The 27,903-nt window shown below is 42.9% G+C and overlaps 1 protein-coding gene across 3 annotated transcripts in view; it reads left to right on the forward strand.

Moving 5' to 3' along the window:
* PPARG (peroxisome proliferator activated receptor gamma) overlaps positions 1-14,793 on the forward strand; it is a 79,308-nt gene extending 64,515 nt beyond the window's left edge. The window contains exon 7 of one of the 3 annotated variants that reach the window (XM_004368339.3): positions 14,330-14,779. In XM_004368339.3, coding sequence (XP_004368396.1) covers positions 14,330-14,577 — 248 coding nt within the window. In that variant the 3' untranslated portion in view covers positions 14,578-14,779. Of the gene's footprint in view, positions 1-14,329 lie in introns of all 3 variants that reach the window. The other 2 variants (XM_023739929.1, XM_023739975.1) reach the window with 2 other exon arrangements.
* Positions 14,794-27,903: the final 13,110 nt, after the last annotated feature.

Raw genomic sequence — 27,903 nt, forward strand, 5'->3', positions numbered from 1 at the left:
AGTTAAGCACTTGGCTAATGACCAAAAGGTTGGCGGACAAGAAACAGTCACGATCATTCTGGGCTTTTTGAATTATTTGAGCAATGTTGTTTCATGGTCACATGAAACAACAATGTGGTTCCGTCTAAGAAAATGCCATTACTGCCCCAACTACATTTCTCATCAGCTAGATTATTTAAAAATCAGTGATTTCAGCAGGCCTATGAAATTTTCATAAATTGGTCAAGAAATAATAGCTCTGAGAATAGTTTGATTCAATTTAATTGGTATTGTAGGCTTCAGCTTTCAACTTGAAAATTAAAAATTGTACCATTTAAATGTAGCTGCTGAATCAACAAGTATCTTTCAGCCTTATACAGAGTGTCTTCCCAGTAGTAGCAAATATCCAGATCTCATTTGATCCTCATAACAATGAAAGATATCTGGAGATATCAGCCAGCCATATAGATTATAAAAATTTCTATCTGTGGTTATAATGGCAAAGAAAACCCTGTGAATAAATTTAGACTTTAAAAAAAAAAAATGAATGAAAGAAATTTACCATTGGCTAGTTCCAATATCACAAAAGCAAAATCCTTGCTGGATCTAGGTTTGCTTCTGTAGATGAAGTCTACATGTAAGCAATAAATAAGAATGAATAAGCTCGACCCCAGGTTTGTCTGGTCCACGGGAATTTGATTTCCTTTTTTATTCAGAGAGGCTGACTGAGCATAGGCTAGGTAAAGAGCTGCTTAACAGTCATTCCCAATCCAAAGGCTGGATTTCAGCTGAGATCTATAAATGGTAAAGTCAATATTCCCAAACTGTGGTTTATTAGAGTATGACAGTAAATTCTCAATGGTTTTTTCTTTCTATCCTGGATTTTCCAGAAAGGGGAAACATCCATGTAAGCAAGAGGCTTTAATACATTAAACGATTTTCTGATCCTACCCAATCAGGCGCAAACAGTTAAGCACTTGGCTACTGACAAAAAGATTGGTGGTCTGAATTCACCCAGCAGTTCCTCGGAAGAAAGTCCAGATGATCTACTTCCAAATGATCACAACTACTGAAAACCCTAGGGAGCACCGTTCTACTCTGACACACATGGGTTGCCATGAGTCGGAATCGACTTCACAACAACTGGGTTTTGTTATTTGTTTGTTTATCCAGTCTTAACAAGAGTGATTATTTTTTCCTCTGCAGTTTATTCTGGTCTATAGATTGCTGTAGTGTTTTCAGAAAGAAAAGTTTTTGGCAGGCATCCAAGTGACCTCATTCGAGCCAGCCTTAGAATCATAAGACAGCTTCATTTTAGTGAAGGCGTATCCAGTAGACCCTAGATTGAGGGAGGAATGGGGAGGTGACCACCATGTAAGAGTCCGGTGATAGGGAATTGGGGAGATAGAGGGGCAGTCCCTAGAGGACCCAGAGAGGGGATTTTTGGATGAAAGTAACTGATTTGACCCAACTAAGTATTTTTTTAAACTGCTGATACTGTTAGATTTGGTTCTTAGATTTGCCTGGTGCTTAGCATCTCTGCTTTTCACTCAGCTCTCAAACCAAGGTTGCTGAGAAAGATGACCTAATTCTTCTCAAGTGTTTCTCCTCTCTCTCTTTGTCCTCTGAGCTTGGGGCAGGAATTACACTAACTAAAAAGAACAACTCTCCAGAACCAGACAAAGTACAGCACTTTGTGCCTTCTTAAGAGTGTTTCATAAAGATGATCTCTTTGTTGTTGCTGTTAGGTGCCGTCGAGTCGGTTCTGACTCATAGGGACACAACGTACAACAGAATGAAACACTGCCTCGTCTTGCACCATCCTCACAATTGTTGCTCTGCTTGAGCCCATCATTGGAGCCACTGTGTCCGTCCATCTCATTAGGGTATTCCCTCAACATGATCTCTTTAGATCCCAACAATTCTCCTATATTTTTATTCTCATGTCATAGAAAGAAAATAAGGGAGAGACTTAAGCAATTTGTCTGAGATCTGATAACTAGTGAGTAGTGGAATTAGGACCAAAACCCAGGTCTCCTAATTGCCACCTCCAAATGCCCTTTCTACTCTACACCCTGTCCCCATGCTACCTGGCTGGTGGGTCGTGGTCAACTCGGTCACACTGCTTGTGTAGGGGCTGCAGCCTGCGCTCCCTTCACCAGACTCCCTAAGGTTTGGACGGGTAGCCCAGAGTCACGATTCCTTGGTAGAAATGGTAAATAATAGCTTCCCTTGCCCCCTCTAGTCTCACTGACAGGATGGGTGGCGTCAAGAGTCATAAAACTGCCTCCAGCAGGGGCATGCTTACAACTGGCGCCACAGCAGCATGCCAGCCACACCAGCAAACTCCCAAAACCTACCCAGCAACCAAAGCCAAGTGCAAAGCTCAGGAAAGCTGACAAGCCCCAGGACACTCTATTCAACACTTTGCCCCCTTGAGTGGTACAATGTTTGCTGTTTGGTGGAAAAAAGTACAGGAGGGTTCCAGCTGGAATTCTGCAACAGGAAAAAGCTCTTTTTGTTAATTGAAAACAGTTTGGAATCCATTACAGTTCTTCCTAAACTTCCAAGATATGGGGGAGGGAATTCGCTTGGTTTTTACAATATATTTTTCAAGGCAAATTGCCATCACTGTCCTGATGACAGAGAAACTGAAATTTTTGCTACAATGGCCACAGATGGCAAGTTACCCAACCTCCTCGTTTACCCTCTGGAGTCTGGCTTGGCTGTGCACCTATGAAGCAGCTCCATGTTTTTCCAGCAACCCCACAGTGTTCTTTCTCTGTTAAGCAACGCTGAACAGCTGTTTTTGGAGTGATCATGTACTGCCTTTGAGTAGGCAGAGAGAATAGGGTACAAGAAGGGGGAGTTGTTCTCATAGCCATACGTTTGTAAATAAAGGAAAAGCTAGTATTCTGTGACAACTGGATAGCACTTAGTTCTATCAGGTCAATAACCTGGGGCCCTGTGGCTTATCCATGGTAATGATGATAGACAGGTAGATAGGTAGGCAGGTAGGTACGTAGATTTTTTAATTTACTAGAATTAAAATAGTTATCAAAGCACCAGGCCCAGAATAAATGCTTGTTGAATGAATAGTAATCTGAGTACCATTTATTGAATGCTTCCCTGTTGCTAGAATATGGAGTCCCTGAGTAGTACAGTTAACGCGCTCAGCTGCTAACCGAAGGTTGCAAGTTTGAGTCTACCCAGAGGTGCTTTGGAAAAAAGGGCTGGAAAAAATCAGCCATTGCAAACCGTATGGAGAGCAGTTCTACTCTGACACACATGGGGTCACCATGAGTCAGAGTCCACTTGACAGCAGTCCACTGGACTGGTTTTGTGAGACTATATGCTAAGCATTCTACACACATTCCTAATCTTTGTTTAATCTTTACTGCAGCTCTGCAAAGCCTTTTAGTGTCCCCATTTTACAGCTGGAGAAAACAAAATTTTAGAGAGATTAGACAACTTGCGCAAAGTCACAGGCTACAAATTGGTTAAGCAAGGTCTCAAGATTTAGGTCTCTCTGACTTTAAAACTGAGCCACTTAACCATTAGGCTCTGCTGCCTTTTGTGTGTTGAGATATGGAAGCATCTCAATTAATTTATCTTGGTCATGGAGTCTTTTTGGCAATTATCAAAACCTACCTATTTCTGTACTGTCTCCATATCTTCTAAATAATTTCCCGGTGGCAGTTCAGATATTGTTTATTAATATCAAAGCCCTTCTTAAGACACCATTTTAACTGTCCAACAAAATTATATCCTAGATTTTGAAAATTGTTTGGGGAAAGAATAAGTCCCATTGATGACTGAAGACTGGTGCTGTGGTTGTTAAATTTGTTCAGATAGCAGGGCATCTGGAAATAATGGTGCTATTTACAGAACTTCCCGCAAAAAGTGATAACCCTGAAATAAGTAAAATCAGATACCATCTTATATAGTTCTAATAGAGATACATGGTAGCAGAAGAATTTATGAGAGAAATTTAAAAATTGTTAAAATACCCTCCAGCCACTTAATCTCTTACTGTTAATTGGAATCAAACAAACAAAAAAGCACTTAATCCAGTTGTGATGGCAGATCACCTTGTTGCGGCTGAACAAGCATAACATTCACAGGCAGAGTTGGAGGACCACTGACTGGGTCTGTGAGTGTTCCATCTCTCTCTCCACTCCCTCAAGTGCCCTTCAAAATCTTGAGAGTATTTCCAACTCATGTGTAATCTTTCTGTTTTACTACAGAATTATTTCTACAAGTTAGAATGGATATTATTGTCCGTCCCTGGAACAAAAGACGTAGTGAACATTCCTGAGTAGGCCTAAACTTTTCTTGAGGAAACCCCAGCTTAGAGAGTCTATCCTTCTGCCTAGCCTAATGGCCCCTCACATCCTCTCTGTCTATTAGCATCTTCCGAAGTGGGGAGGAGACAAAAGCCAAAATATTTTAAAAGTTAGATATTAAAAATACTATGAACAATTGACCAGCTGTATTCTACCTGTCATATACCAATAGTTAGCTACCTTATCTATAGAGTTTTCTTGGACAAGACTCAGGTTGGTGTCTAAGTTGTGAAAGCAGTTGTTTTTCTGACTCTCCTTGTGATATTGAGAATCAACAAGGATATTTGATTTCTCATATGACTAAGCCTTCAGCGGGACAGCCGAAGAGTGTTCTATGTGGTTCATATCCCCATCTGGGCTGTGATGGTGTCAGAGAGGAATAGCCCTCATGTATTAGTTGACAAAAATGATTTCATGGGCACTACACATGGGGTCGCCATGAGTCAGAATGGTCTCGACAACAGCACTGTGCTGCACAGTGTGTGGTGCTCTTTTCTTAGAAGGACTCCTCTTCCCAACAAGCTGCCACAACAAGTGGGGAAACCCTACCCTGCTGTCTTTAATAATGACTCAAGTTATCTATAAACATCCCATTGGTTTGCTATTTTCATAACCTCATGGACTTAGTTTAACTGATACGAGTGAGTTATATTTATGAGTTCTCAACTGGTGCCCAAATTCTAGTAACCAGAGAGCTAGGGCTGCGGGGAGGAGCAGAGGGAAGATGAAGTGTACTAGAATCATCTGAGGAAATTTTACAAAAATATGCAGGCTTTTGTTGTTTGTAGAAATCTAGAAGCATCTCGATCTGTGACCACTTCAGAAATAAAATTTCCTCCTCAGCCTGGGTTTGGTGGGCTGGGATCCTCTTGGTGAGTGAGCAAACAATTGTAGTTGCCCTCCGAGACAGACAGGGGATTGATAGCCAAACTGCTGAGTCATTCCTGTCACCACACCAGCAGTCTTGGAGAAGGTTCAGTCAGTCAGCCAGTGGGCCGCCTTTTGTATCCCTTTATCATTTTCAGTTCTCAAAGTGTGTGTTTAAACTCTGGGTGACCCCAGGCAGCCTTCCAGACTGGCACAGTGCACCAAGACATTCAGACAGAGCATCCTCAAGTGAGCAAGATGAAACCTAGGGCTACTTCGAGTCACTCACAACAGAGGCCAACCAAGTACAGGTAGTGGAGCAGTCACTCAGTCCTAGGACCTCTTCCTTAGAGGGTCTTACCAGCTTCACAAATAAGCTGACCACCAGAGGCAGGATGGGACAGTGGAAAGCTGTGGAATCACACGGACAGGAGTTCAACAACCCCACTCCACTGCTTACTGGCTGTGGGATTTCAGGCAATTATTTAACTCCCTGAGCCCTAATTTCCTTATCTGTACCCTAAGTAAATGAAATAGCATTATGCGAAGCATCTGGCACAATGCCTGGAACAAGTTAAAGTACACAATAAATGCTAATTTTCCCTTTTTCCTTGTATGATATAATATGAAGTAGCTGCACTCAAGGCTGCCAGTCAAATTGCTTGAAATGCCAACAATAGTCACTCTTAAAATCCCTTATTACAATAGAAAAACCCCTGGGGAGATATCAGTTTATCCCATTATCAGCTATCACTTTAAGGGGTTTAGTTGTGGATTGAGAACAAAACTCAAAGAGAAAGAGATACTGGAGGAGGGGAGAGGGGCCTGCGGGTGAGGAGTGTTTAACGCCCGTTGCCACTGAATGAGATAGGGAAAGAGGGGCGGGGGTGTTCTACACTCCCAGAATTCTGATGAACTGTATTAGGACATTATGTCCCAGACTTAGAGATCACACCTGTGTTTTGAGATCACCGGATGTTCTCAGAACTTCTCAAAGACATTGGAAAGAAAGGAAATGGACTACAGAGAACTAGTCCTGGGCAACTTTTTATTATGTTTACTACCTTTGGTTTGCTTTGGGCATATCTAGAGATTGAGGAGGAAAGGAAGAACAGGTCTTAGCTCTCCCTTCTCTTTCCCTTTTCTTCTCTATTCTTTCTTTTACCCAGAAAACCCCAGGGTGGCTAACCACCAGATGGGCTAGGGGTACTAGTGTGTCAAGCTTGATCTGAGGGGAGAAATCATATTTCCACTCTACCCTTCTTCCTCTATCTCCCATTCCTCACTTCAGGTACTAATCAAAGCTCATCTTGGACATAAACCACCAGTTGCCATTGAGTCGACTAAGACTCATGGCGACCCCATGTGTGTCAGAGTAGAACTATGCTCCATAGGGTTTTCAATGACTGATTTTTCAGAAGTTGATCGCCAGGCCTTTCTTCTGGGGTGCCTCTGGGTGGACTCGAACGTCCAACCATTCCATTAGCAGCCAAGCACGTTAACCATTTGCACCACTCAAGGACTGCTGTCTTGGACATAGAAGAAGCAGAAATTTATGTACATCACTGGGCTTGAGGGAAGAACTACAAACTGCTCTTTTTGTCCTGACAAAGAGGAGTGGAGCAAACCATGTGGCTGGACTTAAATCGAGTGGCCTGGAATGACTAGAACAAGGGGGCCCTAACTACAGGGTCCGAGGAGACAGGAAAGGACTGTGTTCTCAAGGGCAGGACAGACAGCTCAAGTCCCATTTCTGGTCTGAAAGACCTGGAAATAAAACAGAGCCCAAGCTAAAATCATCGGAAGCAATGTTAGGTGAAAGAAGAACTTTGAACACAGAAAGGATGAAAATGTTACCCACCTAGTTGCGTTCCATTTTGTAGCTTTGGAGCATGGATGGCTTTTTGCAGGTGATAGTTGAGTGTGAGTTGAGGGGAGTTAAAGTGTAATTGCTGCTTAATGGCAGATAAAAGAAAATAGTAGGTGAGTTTGGTTCCTTGGTTGTGGTTATCCTCTTCTACCATCCCAGCCAAATAATATCTATTATTGTTATGAAGAGTGATTGTCATTTGGACATGAACAAAGAAAGCATTTGTTGATGTTAAGCTATTGTTTAAGTGTAATCCCTAGGTGGTGCAAACAGTTAACACGCTTGGTTGATAACTAAAAGTTGGAGGTTCAGGTTCACCGAGAGGCCCCTTGGAAGAAAGGCCTGGTGATCTGCTTCTTAAGAGTCAGCCATTGAAAATCCTATAGAGCACAGTTCTACTCGTACGCACATAGGGTCACCATGAGTCAGAGTCAACTCGACAGCAACGGGTTTACTGTTATTGTTTAAGCAGGGAAGTGTCAGAATGTTAACCCACTTAAGAGCAAAAGATTCTAGCAGTAATGTGTGCATTGACAGCAGAATGTGCTGATTAGGATGATCTTCATCTGTTTGTTAAAGCAATTTCAAGATCTTTAATTTGTTGTCCCCTTTCCCTAATAGCAACAAGAAGCTACATTTCTTCTCAAATAATCCACTGCACAGATTTCTGATTAATGTAGACTGACTCTGCTAGGATTCTTAATACAAATCCCCAGCAAGGTGCAATACCAGGAGTGGAAAGGGAAAATTATCTGGATTCTGGAAGAAAGAAAAAAAAAAAAAAAAAAGGCTAAGAAGAAGGGAGCAATTAAGGGGAGGGGTGGGGAAGAATGGGAAACATACAGAAAGGACCCAGGAAAATCAGAGAAACGGGAAGAGAAAAAGAGAAGAGTTAAAGGAACACTAACAAAAATAATAGCTAACTTACTAAGCACTAAGTAAGTACTATGCGTCAGACACTGCTCTAAGCAATTTCCATACAGTAACTGAATTAATCCTCATAACAACACTGTGAGGTCGATTACCATTATATCTCCATTTTTCCGATGAGAAAACCAGGGCAGAGAGGTTAAGTAACTTGCCCACAGTTATCCAGCAAGTAAGTTGCCAAGTTGGGATTCCAGCTTCTTCTTACTCAGCCAGTAGTGCTCACCCTGGCTGTACATTGGAATCACCTGGGAGCTCTTAAAAATTCTGAAGCCCAGGTCGCACTGCAGGCCAAGCACATCAGAAGCTCCAGGAATGGGACCCAGGCATCGGTTTGCTGGTTTTTAATCTCCCGGATGACTTCAGTGTGGAGCAAAAGCTGAGCATCACTGTGCTAGAACAAGCTCAACCCAAATTTAAATATAAAAAGAAGATCATGTGTAAAACTTCCTTCCATTAATTTTTCCTAAAGGCAGGATACTGGGAGGGGATTGCTACAGGACATAGCATAGGTTACCAAAGATAAACCTGGCTGAATTCACAGTTTTGCCAAATGCCCACCATGGTTCTGATGGTTAGATGTGTGAATTTGAGCACCTTGGCTGTGCAGTTTTGTTATTGTTCTTAAACATCTTGCATACACACATTCAGCTACAAGAATGAGAACTTGCTGGAACTCCCAGATGTGTGTCTGCATCCAGAATTATTTTCTTGCACTCCTGAATTTCTGCTCTTACCAAGAACAGCTCAACAACTTTTCATCCCCCAACTGTTTACGTGCCACCACACCCGACCTATACTACTGACCCCAACCCTCTGGAGCTTGCCTCTATTTGAACAAACACGGAGAATAACATATCCTATATATAAGTCCCTTTGCTTATTTCATTCTCACCATGACCTTATGAAAGAAATATCATTGCTGTCTTAAAAATTAAGCTGGAACCCAGAAAGATTAGATGACTTGTCCAAAGTCACACAGAAACTGTGTGGAAGAGGAATAGGACTCAAATCAAGTCTTTGCTTTCCAAATCCATGGCTATGGCTCTTTATAGCACCTCTGTGAACTTAGAGGAGGTCCTTGGGTGGTGCAAACGTTTAATGTGCAGGTGTAAACCTAAAGGTTGGTGGTTCAAGTGCCCCCAGAGGTGCCTTGGAAGAAATCCCTGGTGATCTACTTCCAAAAACTCAGCCACTGAAAATCCTGTGGAGCATAGTTCTACTCCAACATGCATGGATCTCCATGGGTCGGAATTGACTCGATGGCAACTAGTTTTTGTGAACTTAGGGAGCAACAAAATCAAGGAAACTAGAGAAGAAGTTTAAAGGGAAGCTAATCTGCGAAGTGCAGAGCTCCTTTAATAATAACCCTACCTCCCCTATTTCTTCACCCCACACCTGAACTCAGGTCTTCCTTGTCCGTGGATCCTTTCACAGCTGCCCAGCCTTCAGACTTTATTCCCAGTGCCCTGCGTGCAGTTCATTTCAGATCAGCCTCTATCAGAGAGCCAATAGGGGAAGATGGGAACACCACAACCACAGCTCTTAGAGGAGGGACAGAACCATCCCGTCTGGGTTTCCTGCCTGCCCTACAGGAGACTCCACTGTGGCCAGCTGGTTCCCTCACTGTGACACCTCCTGAGAAAATCCGTGCTGGGGAAATGCCTGGCCCGGGTGGGCAGCCAGAGGGCCAGAGAGCTGAATCTGCTTCAGACAGCCCTCCATTAACTGGATCAGATCTGCATGAGAGGGAAGCTTTGTAGATGTGCCCACAATCATCGGTGCTCTCTAATCAGTTCCAGGACTTTGTGAATGGGGACCGGAAAGGTTTCTTTCCCAACTCTGCAGCCTGGGGAGTAAGGAACCAGCAACTGAGTCCAGGTTCCCCAGTGTTATGTCCTGAAGTGTGTGAGTCAACGTGCACTTTCCCAAAAGGGCTTTCTAGGCAGCCGAGACCAGTGAAGAGGGCCCCTGAACGCTGATTCCAGAGCTCAACTCTAGCCCTTAGCCGGGTGCAAGGAGAGGACCTGAGCAGGGCCTTTTCAGACGAGGGCTTAGCAGGCACTGGGCTGGTGAAGAGTGGAGAGTGAGAAGTGAGCAGGACAGACCGTGTGCAGGAAATGCAGATTGCCATGGCATGTTTGTGGTTCCAAGCTCAGCTCTGGCAGGGTTTGAGTGTCAATGGAGAGAGACGAAGACAGGAGAGGGAAGTGGGGGAAGTCTTATAGCTGATTGAAGGGTGGGGAGCAACCTTGACAAATTTCTTTTGCTCTTGACTCTAATAAAAACCAGTTGCCATGGAATCAGCTCTGGTTTGTGGTGACCCCGTGTGTGTCAGAAAGAACTGTGCTCCATGGGATTTCCAGTGGCTGATGTTTTTGGAAGTAGATTTCCAGGCCTTTCTTCCGAGGCACATATGAGTGGACTCAATCCTCCACCTTTCAGTTAGCAGCCAAGTGTGTTAACAGTTTGTACCACCCAGGGACTCTTAAGAACAAAGGAAGCTTTTTTTTTTTTTTTTTTTTAATCCAAGTATCCTATCAAAGTTTAATTTGTGAGCCTGTTAATACACTTTTCCAATTAGGTTTTGACATTATTTCCCCAGTTTAATTATGTGAATTATGTAGAGGAAATTGCAAAGGAGAAAAGATCATAAAACTTTTGAAGGAGTCTTAGAGATAAACTATCTAGTCCAATTCTTTTAGTTTACAGAGGAGAAAATTGAGGCCTAGTGAGCTTAATCACTTTGTCCAAGGTCACTGAGTTGGCTAGTGAGAGACCTACGAGTAGAATATACTAGTTTTTCTGCTCTACTGCACTGCTTCCCTCTGCCATTTTGCCTGGACTGGGGCTCTACAGGGGGGACAGTGGGACAGATCTGTAAATGATCCAACTTATCATTGGAGAAAATAGAATTAATCAGCGGCCACAAGTTTCAGCCCTTCAGCCAAACTTCATCTGTCACATCATAAAGAATAACTTGCCAAAGGAGTTGCAAATCCAAACCAGATCCTTCTCCACTCCTCGAGGGGCCAGTTCCATCATACGGCACTGAAGCCAAGTGTTTCCAGCAAGTCTGAGCAGTTGCATTTTAGGGTTTGGTTGTTTGAGCTGTCATAATAAATGAAAGCTTCTAGATTAATGTGATCTCTTCAGGAGAAGATTGGACCCAAGTTAGCTGCTCATGCTGCCCAACAGGAAGATGAAAGGAGAAAAGTCATTGTTTCTAAGGAGCCAGTGCCTCCATGGAGCAGAGGGTCCTGCAGAAGGGGGTGTGGTCACAGCCTAAGGACGTGCCACATTCAGCACCTGTCTTTACATAAATCGCTGCCACCTAAGATGCACATGTGTTTGCACTGCCACTGGCCTTTGAAATCTTGAACATTTGTTAAGGGGGAGGATCAGCAATAATTAAACCAAAGGCGCCAATCCAGGATCTAGTTTTCCTTAAAGTATGAGTGGTTTTCATTATATGGTATCTCAACTGTGAGAAAGGCACACCTCTTCCAGGGACATTATTCTCCTGGCCATGACTAAATCATTTGTTTCATTCACAGAATCTGAGCTTTTTGCCAGTAGTTCCAAAATTAAATGCTGAAATTTAAAAAAAAAAATTAGATTTATTCTAGTCAATAGGATATCTTAGAGAAGCTAGAGAGAAAAAAAATCAAACCAAAGGCAAGCTAACTTCTGTAGTTAAAAAAAGAAATAAGCAGCTTAATTTAGGGAAATGTTTAGACTGCTGAAAGTCTCACTCTGAGACCACTCTGGATTCTAACACTGTTCTCCCGCATGCCACCTCAGTGGGTTAATGTTACTGGGGTGTATTAGATACAGGAAAACACTGTTTGCAGGACACTTTTTCATTGTGTAGTGATTCTGCCTTTAGGTTTGTGTTCACCAACCAGGAGAACTTTCCTTTTCAATCCAGGACTCTGAGCCAGAGCCACCTTTTCACTCATTAACTTAGCCAACTGAGTGCTTCCCATGTTTCCACTGGAGATTCAGAGGTGATCAAGATACAGTCTCTGCCCTCGGATACCTCCTGGTCGAATAGGGAGGTAAACAAGAAAATAATTTCTTATACAACAGGAAATAAGGGTTAAGAGTATAGAGTTTGGAATCAGACTTAGATTCACATTTTAGCTCTGCCACTTACTACAAGTGGCAGATCTTGGGCAAAATTTAACTTCTTTCTCTAAGTCTTAATTTTCTCCTCCATAAAATACGTAATGGAGCTATTGTGAAGATTTAATGATGTATTGGGTATTAAAGCCCTTAGCACAATCTTTGGAAAATAATAAGCACTCAATAAATATACTAATATTGTAGTGATTCAGATGTATATAGCGTGCTATGGGAGCCCAGAGAAAGGGGACTGGAAGAAGATAGGAAGGAACAATATCAAGGAAAGTTTTCAGGACATAATGACACAGGCTATGTTTTGAAGAATAGGTTGAATTCAGTAAGATGGATGAGGGGAAGATAAGAATGTTTCAGGCAGGAGGAGAAAAACCTTCATAAGCCAAGAGTCATGAGACAACCTAGGATGTTTGAGGAACGTGGTATGAAAGTAGCTTAATACGGCTGGAGAAAAGGGATATTTATAGAAACTGAGGCTAGAGGAGGCTAGGACCAGACTGAAGAATGCCTATCACCACTATTGTTTAATACTATAGTAGAGGTATTAGCCAATGTTATATGGCAAGAAAAAATGAAATATAAGAAAAGAAGAAAAACAAAACTACTATTATTTGTGGATGTAATTGCCTAAGAAATTAAAAAAAAAAAAATCCGTGATTAAAAACTATTTGACAAGAGTTCAGAAAATTAGAATATATTCAGTATACCAAAATCAATAATTTTTCTAAAAATCAGCAGCGATATATTGAAAATGTAAGGAGAAAGAAGAGCCCATTCACAATAGAAACTATAAAGTATTTAAGGATAAATCTAACAAGATCTACAGGAAGAAAAATATTAAAAGTTTAAAAGTAATTTAAGCCCACCATTTAAAAATTCAAATAAGAAATATCTAAAGACAGTGAAAGTTACCTACAGTCCCACCACTCAGAAATAACCTCTGTTAAAATATCGGGGCCATTCTTTCCAAACTGTAACAGTATTTAAAAACTGCTTATTCTGTCACTTTAAAAAGGTGTATGATATGTTAAACAAAAAGAAAACAAAGCTTTTTTTAAAAGCATATTTAAAGCTGTTGTAAGAAAGTAGGTTATCTTAACCAGTTGCCATGGAATCACCTCTAACTCATGGTGACCCCATGTGTCTCAGAGTAGAACTGTGCTCCACAGGGTTTTCAATGGTTGGTTTTTCAGAAGTAGATCACCAGGCCTTTCTTCCAAGGTGTCTCTGGATGGACTTGAACCTCTAATCTTTTGGTTAGCAGCCAAATGTGTTAACTCTTCACAGCTGTTAATCATAGTAGCCATGCCCGTTAACCACCCAGGGACTCCAAGAAAGTAGGTAGAGTTTATAAAAGAGAAATTTGTCAGGAAGGAGCAGAAGTTGAAAATGAGATTTCTGAATGAGTAGCAACACATTGAAAATCCTATGGAGCAGTTCTGCTCTGACACACATGGGGTCACTATGAGTCAGAACTGACACAACGGCAACTGGTTTTTAGAAACATGTTGGCAGAAGAGACCTCCATTTGGGTACGGGATTGTCTGGATACCACGTTGTGTTAACTGACCACAATAGACTTAGCCTTGACCAGGAAAAGAATGCCCCTGGAAAGGGCTCTGAGATTTTTTATTTTAATTCCATCCTTCTTGTATTCAATTCTTGCCCATTATCTGCTTAACAAGGAGCCCTGGTGGTGCAGTGGTTAAAGCAATTGACTGCTAACCAAAAGCTTGACGGTTCAAAACTACCAGCGGCTCCTCGGGAGAAAGATGTGGCAGTCTGCTTGGAAACCCTGTGGGGTTGCGATGAGTCAGAATCAACTCAATGGCAGTGGGGTTGGTTTTTGGTTTATATGATCGTTATGAGGTGGTGTAGTGGTTAACAGCTACAGCTGCTAACCTAAAGGTCGGCAGTGCAAATCCACCAAGTGCTCCTTGGAAACCGAATGGGGCAGTTCTCTGTCCTGTGGGATGGTGGGGTGGCTATGAGTCAGAACTGACTTGACAGCAACAGGTTTGGTTTGGTTTTATCTGCTTTACTATCCTCCTTCCCACTCTGTTTTAAAAACAAAGCCTAACAAAAAGGCGGGTGGATAGCTTGGCACTGTATTCTAGAGTTGAACATGCGTCCACTGTGGGTCCCAGGAAATGTGTTGACCGAACCTCCTGTTATGTTTTTCGCTTCTGCTCCCCAGACCGCCCAGGTTTGCTGAATGTGAAGCCCATCGAGGACATCCAGGAAAACTTGCTGCAAGCCTTGGAGCTCCAGCTGAAGCTGAACCACCCCGAGTCCTCTCAGCTGTTTGCCAAGCTGCTCCAGAAAATGACAGACCTCAGACAGATTGTAACAGAACACGTGCAGCTATTGCAAGTCATTAAGAAAACAGAAACGGACATGAGTCTTCACCCACTCCTACAAGAGATCTACAAGGACTTGTATTAGCAAAGAAGTCCCAAATCACTGACAAAGCTTCCTTCCTCAAATTGCACTATTATTTTGAGGGAAAATCTGACACCTAAGAAATTTACTGTGAAAAAGCATTTTAAAAGGAAAAGGTTTTAGAATAATAGATCTATTTTAAGCATATTGTTTATAAAGATACATTTACAATTTACTTTTAATATTAAAAATTACCACATTATGACATTGCTGGGAGTATTCGAAGTCTGAGTCTGATGTGTTTCCCACCCGCCCCCTTGGGCTCCCCCCCCTTTTATTTCCTTCTCAGTCTTCTTCTTTTTCTTTCTTCCTTCCTTTCTTCCTTCTTTCTTTCTCCCTCCTTCCCTTCCTTCCTTCTTTCTCCCTCCTTCCCTTCCTTCCTTCCTTTCTTCTTTCTTACACTTTTTTTTAATAGGAATGGTACTGCTAGTAAATTTTTCACTCTTAGTAAATTAATTTTTTACTCAATTTAAAACTTTTCTGAACCCTACACATGGGGTTGCCATGATTCAGGGTCAATGCCACGCTGTTGTTTGTTTTTGTTTTGCTTTGTTTTTTACATCTGCCTTAACAATCACAGCTTAGAAAGGAAGGGAAACGTCAGGACCGAAAACTCGGAATATATGTGTCTTACAACCTGGATGTGCTAATTTGGGCCATATCCCCATGCTTACCAAGAATTCAGATTTCTTCCACAATCCCAACCAAGCTGTTCAGGCACCAACAGCAGCCTATGCAACATCCCTATTAATGGGGTGCAAACCAAACCCAAATGCCCAATGGCAAGTTTTAACTGAACACTGCACACTGCTGGAAACTATGGGTGTGATACAGAAGTGTTTCAGGATTTGGCACCAGCCAAAAAGAACTTATGACTGAGTTGAGGAGAAAAGATTAATCTAAACACAGATTATAATACACAGTAGTAATCGTGCCAAATGAATGGTTCAGACTCTAAATGGTGTAAGACTTCAAAGGAAATAAAGATTAATGAAGATTGGAATAGTCAAGAATGAATCTGTAGAGTAGATGGGATTTGAAGTGGGTCTCAAAGGATGTGTTGGATTTGGGAGAGGTAGAGAGTGGGAAGGAAGACATTCTAGGAAAATAAAACAGCGGGAACAAAAAAAATCTAATGAGAGAAAATGGCCACTTTCTGGTTCTGGGCTTATGTAATTTTGCTGTAATTATTTCTATCTTCTTCTTTGGGACCACCTTACCAAGAGATCTCTCACTTTTCTGAACTGAAAAGGTAATTCTCCATATCATTACATAATACGTGCCTCCCCAGTAAATAGATTATAAGTTACCTACAGGCAGGGACCTTCTTGGCACAATTAACAGATTAGTTGATTGAAGCCACCAAATTCTCCAGCATCGGCTACCCATGAACTCATGAAGAATAATCTTGGCAGAATGCCTTATAACCAAACTATCTTAAGGTCTTTGTTCTCCAGGGGGATTATTTCCACTGCCCTAAGTTAGTTCAGGAGCACTAGTGGCACAGTGGTTAAGAGCTCAGGCTGCTAACCAAAAGGTTTGCAGTTTGGATCCACCAGCTGCTCCTTGGAAACCCTATGGGGCAGCTCTACTCTGTCCAGTAGGGTTGCTATGGGTCAGAATCGACTCGACAGCAATGGGTTTGGGTTGGGTTTTTTCAATTACTTCCCTGCCACTTCTCCCTTAGTTTATCTTTCCTTATGGTAGTTATACTCAGGAGGGCATAATTTTAAACTTGAGGCGTTCAAGCCAAAATATCAGGAAAGATCTTCCCATCCTTTACCTAAAAATAAACAGATCTCCAAGAATCAGGTGATAGAAGTGGGTCCTGACCCCAACCCTAAAAACTTAGGATCCCTAACGCTATAGGAGAAACAACTTCTGAGCCCAAACCTTTAGGATGACGGATACAGTCAAGTCATTCTGGGACCAAATTCTGAAGCTGTTGTCTAAGTGACATCAAAATATTTGGAAGGAAAGTGACAAATCCAGTCTTCTGGCTCTTTTTTCTCCCTGGCTGCCAAACACCAGGGTATTCTGAAACATGCAGATGATTCACTAGGGTTTGCACTGCTGTTCCATGTGGAGAGGTTATCATCAGGGAGATCTTGAAAAAGAATGTGCAAACCATAGACAAGGTAAGGATTCCACCTCAGAGAAGATGGCTTGTTTACAAGACTTCTCAAGCAAAAAGTCTTTCAGCTCCCTGCCTGATCTCAGCTCCCATTGCCCGTCATGGCCCGTCCAAGCCCTTCCCACATTATCGGGGCTGTCGATGCCAAAGGAGGGAGGAAAGGAGACGCTCTCAGTTCCCTGGCACTGATGTTTAGCATTAAATAGCTTTTAAATACTGGCAACATTCACATTCCCATCTCTCCAGCTTTTTCCCTGTGGTTTGGATGCTCATTTGGTAAATATTTTACGACACATTATATACAGCCTCCAAAGCTCCTGCTCCCTCTCCCCCAGGATGAGTCACAAATTAATCAACAAATGGATCATCCTTTATTCGTAGTACTTTCTCTGGACACAAACACACTTAGGGATTTGTGTTCATAAAAATAGGAAGAAAAGTGACTTTGGGTAAGAGTCAAAAAGAGTTTCCAGGCTCCCACGAGGGCCCTGCCCCAGCACCTCCCTTCAGTACAGCCTGGCTCCATTTTCTACCTTCCTGCTGTTGTGAGCATGGGAACACCAGGGTACACATGAAGGAAGCCATGTTCCTTCTCTAGCTACAGTCAAAACTTGGGCTGAATTGAGTCTCCGGCTTCTTTTCAAAATTTGAGTGAGGAGCGAGGAGACTGGGGCTCTTCAATAGGAGCTCAAGAAAGGCAGGCGGCACTCTCTGTGGTGATACCCCACAGATTCTCAAGCACAGGCATGGGGGGCAGGAACCAGAGGGACTTCACTTCAACTCCACTAGGAAAAGGGGGAAATTAGGCTTCTGTGGAGGGCTTAGTCACTACTGAAACCCAATGAGATCAGCTCCCCTTGAGGGTTCCACAGGTGAGTCCTTTTTTGTGGGAAGGTTCTAACTTGCTTGACATCTACTACCAACTGTGTGGTTCTGAGAAAATGGGCTAGGGGTGGGAGGAGTTGGCCCCTGGATACCTTTTCCCTTGGAAATACCTACCGGGTAGTTGGGGTACGGGGGCTCCTGAATAAAGCCAATCTCAGTCCTAAATCCTGAGAGACTCCTTTCCACCAGTACCATCCCACTGCTCTCTCTTTCCTCCTCTTCTCCTACACAATTCCTGCAACAGTGTGGGGTCTGTTCTTCACTACGTAGCCACCTCCCTAGTTTTCTTTCCCCACCCCATCGGGGTTCTTGGCCCTGGTTCCTGGTTTGTCTCTGTTTACATCGTGACCGCTATTATTATTGGTATATCCTCAACCCTCACCATGTGACATGTACATGTAGGCCCTCAATTAAATGCTTACTGAAATGAAATGAAATAGCAGAATCTGAGTTAAAAGACTCTTGGATGTTATCCGGTCCCGCCTCATTCACTAAATACATACTCAGTTCATACTCTAGTCACATCTACCAAGATATGAAGATGAATGTGACTAGCCCTGTTCTCAGTCTGTTGATGAAGACAGACACATAAATAATCACAGCTCAGCAGACATGGTGAATTATCCAGAGACGGGAAAAAGGATTCACAGATGATATGGCACAGAAGTATGAAAGTACTTCGTATATTCAGAAACAGCAGAAGGTTGGGTATGGCTGCAATAGCTTAGGGAATAAAAGGTAAATGTGACACAGTCAGCGCCAGATTGTGACAAGCCTTGTAGCCCATGGTAAGGAGCTGTCTTGGGCTGTATTCATAGGAAATTGGGATCCAGTGGATGGTGCCAAGCAGAAGAGTGACATGATCAAATTTCCCTTTTGGAAAGTCAGTTCCCCAAGTCAACTCCCATAAAAACAGAAATTCCCTCAACAATGCTTGCAATGGCTGTCTAACCCCTGCCTAACTACCTGAAGAAACTGGAAGTTCTCCTCCTTCTAAACCTCTTGACAATTTCCATCCAGTAGGCCAGCTCTGTCCTAGGGGTCACACATACCACATGCTTGTCCCCGCGTCACTTCATTCCCTTCAATAACGTACCAATCTTTTGGCCTAATCATGGACAACTTAAGGACACTCCCCCCTGACTCTTCATTCCTGACTGTTCCTCGGAGCCAGTGCCTCATATACCCTTAACCTGCAAAGTTCCTTTACTGTGATAACAAGTTCATTTCTACTCTCATGATACGGAGCTTACCTGTCAATGTCCCATTTCCAGAAAGGTCCTGCATTTGTCATAGAATTCTAGAAAATTACAACCAGAACCACCCAACTCATTTGACAGATGAGGAATCTCAGAATCAAAGAAGTTAACTAACATGCCCAAAGTCCTAGAAGTCTTCTAGGATTAATTTATTCCAAGGTGTCTTATTCCACACATACTCTTACTAGCACTAATACCTCCCCTGTGAGGATTGGCAGTTTAACAAGAGAACCTTGAAGTGGGTGATGAACTTGAAAATGGTATATGGATGGGGTAGCTGTTGTGAGGAGCAAGAGAAAAGAATGGAGCAAAGTTTGGGGAGGGATTATCGTGAAGATCAAGAGATTGTTATACAAGACACTTATGTAACATAGTCTGTGCTCAAGAAGTGCCAACTGTCATCAAGACAATATCCTAATGTGGACTTTAGACTTAGACCAATTTGGGTTAAAATTCTAACCCCCCAACTTACTAGTTTTGTCGCCATATGGCTTTTGGAAAATCTCTTTAACTGCTTTTAGGTCTTAATCGCCCTCATAGGTAGAATGGGATAATACCCATCTTTTAGGGTTATTGTGAGGATTAAATGCAATAATGGTTATAAAACACTTCACACAGCTTCTTGGCATATCTTAACCTGTCAATATATGTTGCCTGCTGGTAACATTATTGCTGTTATTATTCAAGTGTCCTTCATTTAAGAAGGCATCCTGGGCTCATGGAACAGGCTCTTCCTATTCAAGTATTCTGGGACTTACCTGAAAATTTTGTGGATGTGAAGCCAGGTATAGGGTCGCTATGAGTTGGAATCCACTCGATGGCAACGGGTTTGGTTTGGTTTTGGTTCAAAGAGATTGAATTTCTGCATTGGCAGCACAGTAAAAATACATTCTCTCAATAGCATTCCATCCCGAGTCCATGAGTATTGGAGAAAACAATTATTTGAGAGACAACTGCTGGGTTCTGATTCAGAACAAATGTTTCAAGATGAGGGTAGGAAAACATTTTCTCCAAAAGTAGTGGGGCTTTTCTCTTGTGACTTATGCTCAGAATTTTAGAGTGATATTACATATTTTGCATTTCCAGAGGGGTTATAAAGAATAAGAAAATTGCTAATTTGGGTCTGTAGGGAGTGGGTTGGGATATTCCCATCCCCTCAAGAGTTTTGTAAATATATTCCAGACCAAAAGCTCCCAGGAGAATGTCATTCCTAGGATCTATTTAGTGCCATAGGCTAGGCTCAAGGAGGGTCCAAGTGACTGTCTGCCGGAGCTGGGGGACTGTGATCCTTTGGCCACTTTTTCACAATACTTGAGGCCATAAAATGTTATGTCAGAGCATCCGCCATCTGTTGGAGGCATAACTCTGCCACTTTCCAGGTGTGTGACCTTAGGCAAGTCACTTTCCTCTCTAGGGACATAGTACCTGGTCTATTAAGGCTCTCAGCAAATTAAATGAATGAATAAAAGATGGGTCTCAGTTTCCCTATCTGTAAAACGGAAATAATAAGACCTACCCTGCATTTTGGGAGTTCTGGGGTGGTGCAAATAGTTAATGTGCCCGGCTACTAACTGAAAGGTTGGCAGTTCAAGCCCACCCAGAGGTGCCTTGGAAGAAAGGCCTGGTGATCTACTTGTCCAAAAATCAGCCATTGAAAATTCTATGGAGCACAGTTCTACTCTGAAACATATGGGGTCACCATGAGTTGTAATCGATTTGACAGCAACTGGTACCCTGCATTTCTTATAGAAAATGCAAACAGTAATATGAAATACTAGAAAATAATATGAAGGACACAGGGCAGGCCTGATCACCACTATTCACAGGTAAGAAACTGAGGTGAAGGACTAGCCAAGGTTACACAAAGGAAAGGTAGAGGCAGAGCTGAGACTGCAACTCAGGCTTCCTAGGTCCATCCCATCTTTCCTACTGCTCTGTGCTCTCTCTGCAAGAACCAAAGACAGTGCTGCCTCATTGGCAAACCACATATCTAGGGCACAAAAGACCTGAGCTTGAACGTTGACTCTGCCACTTACTAGCTGTGTGATTTCAGGGAAGTTGCTACCTCTCTCTGGGCCTCAGCTTCTTTGTCTAGTTCGTGAAGATCCCAATTCCTATCTTACAGGGTTGTTGTGAGGGTTAGAAGTCACATGTGTGTGACATACCTAGAGTCCCATACAAGATTAAAATCTTTTAAGGTCAAACACCTCCAACTTCACATATTTTACTAGAAGCTAGTCTTGACCAGGAGTCCCTGGGTGGTGCAAATGGTTAACACTCAGCTGCTAATCGAAAAGTTGGAGGTTTAAGTTTACCCAGAGGCACCTTGGAAGAAAGGCTTGGCAATCTACTTCCGAAAAATCGGCCTATGAAAACTCTGTAGAGCACGGTTCTACCCTGATACACACAGGGTCGCCATGGGTCAAAGTCGACTCAGCAACTGGTAGTCCTGTCCAGGATATATTTGTGACCTGCCTCCTCAAAGGGAAGTGAAGCCTCTTCTTTCCAAAGAGAAGAAATAATGAGACTCCACCCTGTGAGGAATTGTCCATTGTTGGCCTGGATTCTGATAGTGACTTGCTGCAGCCCTTAGGAAATGGCTTTCTCTGAGCCTCAGTCTCCCCATCTACACAGAGTGCTATTCTGCCCTTCCAGCTCCGACAACCCAAGACCTTGGAGGGGTGGGGGGTGGCCCCAGGGAAGGCTGGAAAGAAAACAGAATTCTCTCTGGCTGAACATCAGAGGCCTGTGTTCTCCACTGCCTGAGCTCATGTTCTCCCCTCAGAGCACCCGAGGCCTGGACCAGGCCACAGCCAGCACTCATTAAAGGCCTGGGGCTGGTCCAGCCAGAAGGGTAGCCTCCCTCCAAGAGGAGGGGAGGCGACACCGGATGGCTGGTTGGTTCCCACCCAAAGCCAAGCTGCTGAGAGAGGGGCGTTGTGCTGAGTCAGCAAGTTGGCGACTCAGGCCTGGGGCTCCCTGGCCGCCTGAACTGGCCAGATGGGATGGGGCCAGGAAGGCCTCCGAGGAGCTGGCCTGTTATCGATGCTGCTGCTGCTGCTGCCACAATCGCAGGAACTGTGCCCTGAAAAAGCTTTTCCCCAACCAGGCCTCCCAGGGCTTGTGGGTGGGATGTGACTCTTGGTGAAGGAGGACATTTTTAGGCGCTGCCTCCTACTGGCAAGATTCTAGCCAGGGCTGCCTATACTTGCCCCTGTCTCCCCACTCTGTCCCCTCAGTACAAGCTTTGCTTACAAACTACTTTATATCCATTAAATCCTTCCAAAAACTCAATGAGGTCGTTTACGAGTCAGGATCCCAACAGAAAACAATGGCACTCTCAAAAGGGGTAGCTGAAGAGTTTAGTGAAGGCACTCTTTATAAAGTTGTGGGCTGGGGAGACACCCCAAGGCTGGCCATAGCAGAAAGCCTTTACCACACCCAGGCATGAAAGGGCAAGGGAAGGAAACGTTACCAGAACCCGAGAGGACTGTAGCCACAGGAGAGGGCCACCTGACAGGAGCTGTGGCCTTCAGTATGACAGAGAGGAAACTGGGGAATAAATACCCTGTCCTCTTTCTCCTTTCACCGTCCTGCCAGAATTTTCCGTTGGCTAAATCCCACCAGGAGCCAGAGAGCAGAAGAGTCAATTGATAGAATCAAACAATTCAGCCTTCTGGGGGCCAGAGCGTGGAGAGAAAAGTGGAGGGTGAATCTAAAGGCCAAACAAAAACTAAACCAGTTGCTGTTGCATCAACCTCGACTCGTGACCCCATGTGTGTCAGAGTAGAACTGTGCTACATAGAGTTTTCAGTGGCTGTGTTTTTAGAAGTAGATCTCCAGGACTTTCTTCTGAGGTTCCTCTGGGTAGACTTGAACTGCCAACCTTTCAGTTAGCAGCTGAGTACATTAACTGTTTGCATCACCCTGGGACTTCTAAATCTGAAGGCAGACAGAGAATATTCACTATAGGTAGATGGTGTCGTTAGGCCTGAGACACTGAAAAGAAAACTGAAGTCTGAAGTAACTGTCCAATCTGGTCTAGCTCTGAAGCCAAAACTCTCTCCATTACATTAGGTCAACTGTAGAGGACTAGGGCAAGAAGAAAGAACAGTGCCCCATTCAGCACCTCCTTATGCCCCTAGCCAGGTTAGGCCCCAGTAGCTAGGAACCAGGGGCAATCCTAATGAGTGCTTGCCGGCTATTTCCATCACATCCTGGAGACTTGAGGAGTCTAGCCCAAGGCCACCCACACATGTCTTATCCAAAAAGGTAATGTAAGCTTTGTAGTTTACTCCCCCAAAGTATATGTTTTTAATTTTAAATTAATGTTTAGCATATCACTTAGAAACAGATAGTGATAATTGTTGTGCAACATGGTAAACATAATTAATGTCACTGAACTATACACATAAAAATAGTTGAAATGTTTTGTTTTATATATTACCACAATAAAAAAAATTTAAAAGCCCATCATTTAGAAGTTAAATTATTTAATTTCTTTCTACCCCAAGAAGAAAATGACTTTCCAAGAAGTGGTGCTACATTTTTCCTATGGCTTCAAGCACCCCTAACGTGGGGCTGTGTACCCCACTTTGAGAAGCACAGTACTTATTGTCCTTTACCAAAAACCCAACTCGTTGCCATCAAGTCAATCCCAACTCATAGCAACCCTAGAGGACAGAATAGAACTGCCCCATAGGCTCTCACTTAAACCTCTTCCTCACCCAGCTCCAGAGACTTATGTCTGAGTCCTAGGAATGAAGAGAGCCTGAAAGAGCTGCTTTAACAAAATCTCTGTTCCAAATTCATGAATTATCTCACTTAATCTTATCAGAACCCAGTGAGGCACTTATTAGATTACTAAACCCATTGCCATCGAGTTGATTCCAACTCATAGCGACCCTACACGGCAGAGTAGAGCTGCTCCATAGAGCTTCCAAGGAGCGGCTGGTGGATTCAAACTGCCGGCCTTTTGGTTAGCTCTATCACCAGGGCTCCTTTAGGGAACTGTTAATTAGTTGTCGTCTTATTTCTATAATAATTGCTGAGATAGAGGATTGTGCACGACATGACTAAATAAGATAGACATATCTTTCCGACCAAAAATTGCACTTGTGATCCAATATCAAAAGAGATTATTTTAAATTCCCAGATATCTGAGCTCGATGGTTTCTGTTGCTATGGAAGTATGGCAGAGGTTTAACGGTGCCTGGGGCAATAAGGGAAGTCTTCCCAGAGGAGGTGGCATTTGAGGTAAGACTGAAAGAATTTATAAGGATTGTCCAAGCAGATAAGGAAGAAATGCCAGGCAAAAGGCTCAGCGTACAAAGGCATGTTGGGAAGGATGAATATTCTAGTGCAGCTGGAACATAAGCATGCTGAGAGGAGGAGAAATAGCTGAAACAGTAGATTAGAATCAAATTAGGGTCAGAGCCTATACGAAAGGACAAAGGTTTGGACTTTGGTCTAGAGAGAGTGGAGATCCATGGGAGATTTTGAGCACAGAAGTGACAAATCAGATATGCACTCTAGCAATCCCTGTCAGCCAGGAAATGGGCTCGGATGGGAACTTGAGAAGACCATTAGGGGGGGCTATTACAGTTGTGCAGAAAAGAGATGGTGTGAACAGCGGAGGGTGCTGGCAATGGGGCTGGAAGGAACAGATTAGATTTGGAAACAGTCTAGGATCTATTTAATATGGGGGTTAGGGAAAGGAAGCACTCAGGGCGATACACAGGTTTTGACTTGGGCAACCTAGACTATGGGGTAGGGACAGGCTCTTTACCTAAGATAGGGAGCTTGTTTGAGGGAGAGATATAGTCAAGTCTCATTATTCGCAGTAGTTATGTTCTATAAAGTCACCATGAACCCTGAATTAACAAATACCGAACCATTGCTCCTTGGGGAAATACAGGATTAGGTTCCTACGAACCTCTGGTCACAACATTTTTTGTCAACTGATCAATATATAACCTTGTTTTATGTGTGCATCTGTTTCAAGACACCTTATTTAATTTAAAGGAGCCCTGACGGCACAGTAGTTAAGCGCTCAGCTATTAACCAAAAGGTTAGCAGTTCAAACCCACCATCTGCAGGAGAAAGATGTGACAGTCTGCTTCCGTAAAAGATTACAGCCTCGGAAACTCTAAGGAGTAGTTCTACTCTGTCCTATAGGGTTGCTGTGATTCCAAATAGACTTGACGGTAACAGGTTTTGTTTTGTTTTTTTATCTTAATCTTTTTTTTTTTAATTGTTGCTGTACTTCAAGTGAAAGTTTACAATTCAAGTCAGTCTCTCATACAAAAATTTATACATACATTGTTATGTGACCTAATTGCTCTCCCTATACTGTGACAGCACACTCCTCCTTTCCACTCCTGATTTCCCACGTCCATTCAACCAGCTCCTGCCGTCTCTGCCCTCTCATCCCACCTCCGGACAGAAGCTGCGCATTTAGTCTCATGTATCTACTTGAGCTAAGACGCGCACTCTTCGTGAGTGTCATTTTATGTCCCATAGTCCAGTCTGATCTTTGTCTGAAGAGTTGGCCTTGAGAATGGTTTTAGTTCTGGGTTGACAGAGAGTCTGGGAGCCATGCTTTCTGGGGTTCCTCCAGTCTCAGTCAGTCCATTAAGTCTGATCTTTTTACTAGACTTTGAGTTCTGCACCCCACCTTTCTCCTGCTCCATCAGGGACTCTCTGTTGTGGTCCCTGTCAGGGTGGTCATTGGTGGTAGCTGGGCACCATCTAGTTCTTCTGGTCTCAGGCTGATGGAGTCTCTGGTTTATGTGGCCCTTTCTGTCTTTTGTGTAATACTTCCCTTGTGTCTTTGGTGTTCTTCATTCTCCTTTACTCCAGGTGGTTGGGACCAATTGATGCATCTTAGAGGGTTGCTCACTAGCTTTTAAGACCCCAGACGCTACTCACCAAAGTAGGATGCAGAACATGTTCTTAATAAACTTTGTTATGCCAAACAAAATGGGACTAATGAGGCACAGCAGTCCAGGGACAAGGACTAGAAGGCAGAAGGGGATAGGAAAGCTGGTGATAAGGAACTGAAGGTTGAGTAAGGACAATGTTGACGAGTAGTGGGGTTGTTAACCATTGTCATAGGGCAGCATGTGTACTGTTTAATGAGAAACTATTTTGTTCTGTAAACCTTCATCTAAAGTGAGAATAGCAGCACAACTGGAAGAGCGTAGTCGATGTCACTGAACTGTGCATATAGACATTTTTGAATTGATGTATCTTTGGCTATGTATAGTTTCACAAAAAAAAAAAAAAGATCGAGAAGGGAGAGAGTTGACATGTCGTGGGGTTGTTAACCAATGTCATAAAACAAAATGTGTACCACTATTTAGTGAGAAACTATTTGTTCTGTAAACCTTCACCTGAAGTTCAATTAAAAAAAAAAAAAAACTTTGTTATGCCAATTGACCTAGATGTCCCCTGAAAGCATGGTCCCCAGATCCCCACCCCTGCTACTCTGTCCCTCGAAGTATTTGATTGTATTCAGGAAACTTCTTAGCTTTGGTTTACTCCAGTTGTGCTGACTTCCCCGGTAGTGTGTGCTGTCCTTCCCTTCACCTAAGATAATACTTGTCTACTATCTAGTTAGTGAATAACCCTCCCCCTCCCTCCCCACCCTCATAACCATCAAAGAATGTTTTCTTCTGTGTTTGAACCTTTTCTTGAGTTTTTATAATAGTGGTCTTATACAACATTTGTCCTTCTGTGACTGACTAAATTCACTCAGCATAATGTCCTCCAGATTCCTCCGTGTTACAAGATGTTTCATGGATTCATCATTGTTCTTTATTGTTGTGTAGTATTCCATTGTGTGAACATACCATAATTTGCTTATCCATTCATCCGTCAATGGGCACCTAGGTGTTTTGTTTTGTTTTTTTAATTTATTTAATTTAGATTGTTGATTCACTAACATTAAACTCATGGCCAGCAGCACAATAACTCATGTCTGAATGAAGCTTACTAATGCGCGTATTTTTTAAGGCGACACATCACAGCCTTCTTGTGCTTAGGAACTCTAGACAGCACCTCAGCACTACACTGGGGACCATTTTAAAGAGCAAAATCACCAAAAAAAAAAAAAAAAAAACACAAAAATGCAAAAATGTAGCCGTGAATAGACTGTAAAAAGGACACTTATGTCTGTGAATGACCACAAAAGTGCCCTGAGTATTGATTTTAGGAGTTAAAAAAATAAATTTTAGCAAGTAGGTGAATTTGCAAATATGAAATTCACGAATAATGAAGATCAACTATAATAAATTCTGTTTTAGAAACACTGAGGCTGAGGTACCTGTCAGACATCCAGGTTGGACATACAGGTGTCTGGAATTTAGAGGTGCAGGCTGACCTGGAGAAGAAATGTGGGAGCTATGGAAGAGGGTGAGGACAGTCACAGGAGCAGTGACAGTAAAAGAGAAGACCAATAAATACTCCTGCAGAACACCCTGTAGGACTTTGGGTAAATCATTTTGACTTTCAGCTCCATTTTCCCACTGAGGTCAATGGGATATTTGACTTGGTTTTCCTTTTATTCACTGATTCCTTAAATATTTGTTCAGTGCCTTCTTGCCTTCTATGTACTAGGGCCACCACTCATCTGTCAGTTTGTTGGACTATGGTAGCTTGCATGTTGCTGTGATGCTGGAAGCTATGCCACGGGTATTTCAAATACCACCAGGGTCACCAATGGTGGACAGGTTTCAGCACAGTTTCCAGACTAAGACACACTAGGAAGAAGGACCTGGTGATCTACTTCTAAAAAATTAGCTATTGAAAACCTTATGAAGAGCAATAGAACACTGTTTGGTATAGTGCCGGAAGATGAGCCCCTCAGGTTGGAAGGCACTCAAAATACAACTGGCGAAGAGCTGCTTCCTCAAAACAGAGTCAACATTAATGACATGGATGGAGTAAAGCTTTCAGGACCTTCATTTGCTAATGTGGTATGACTCAAAATGAGAAGAAACAGCTGCAAACATCCATTAATAATCAGAACATGGAATGTACGAAGTATGA

This window comes from Trichechus manatus, unplaced genomic scaffold (assembly GCF_000243295.1).
Source record: "Trichechus manatus latirostris isolate Lorelei unplaced genomic scaffold, TriManLat1.0 scaffold00001, whole genome shotgun sequence".
NCBI classification, from domain to species: Eukaryota; Metazoa; Chordata; class Mammalia; order Sirenia; family Trichechidae; genus Trichechus; species Trichechus manatus.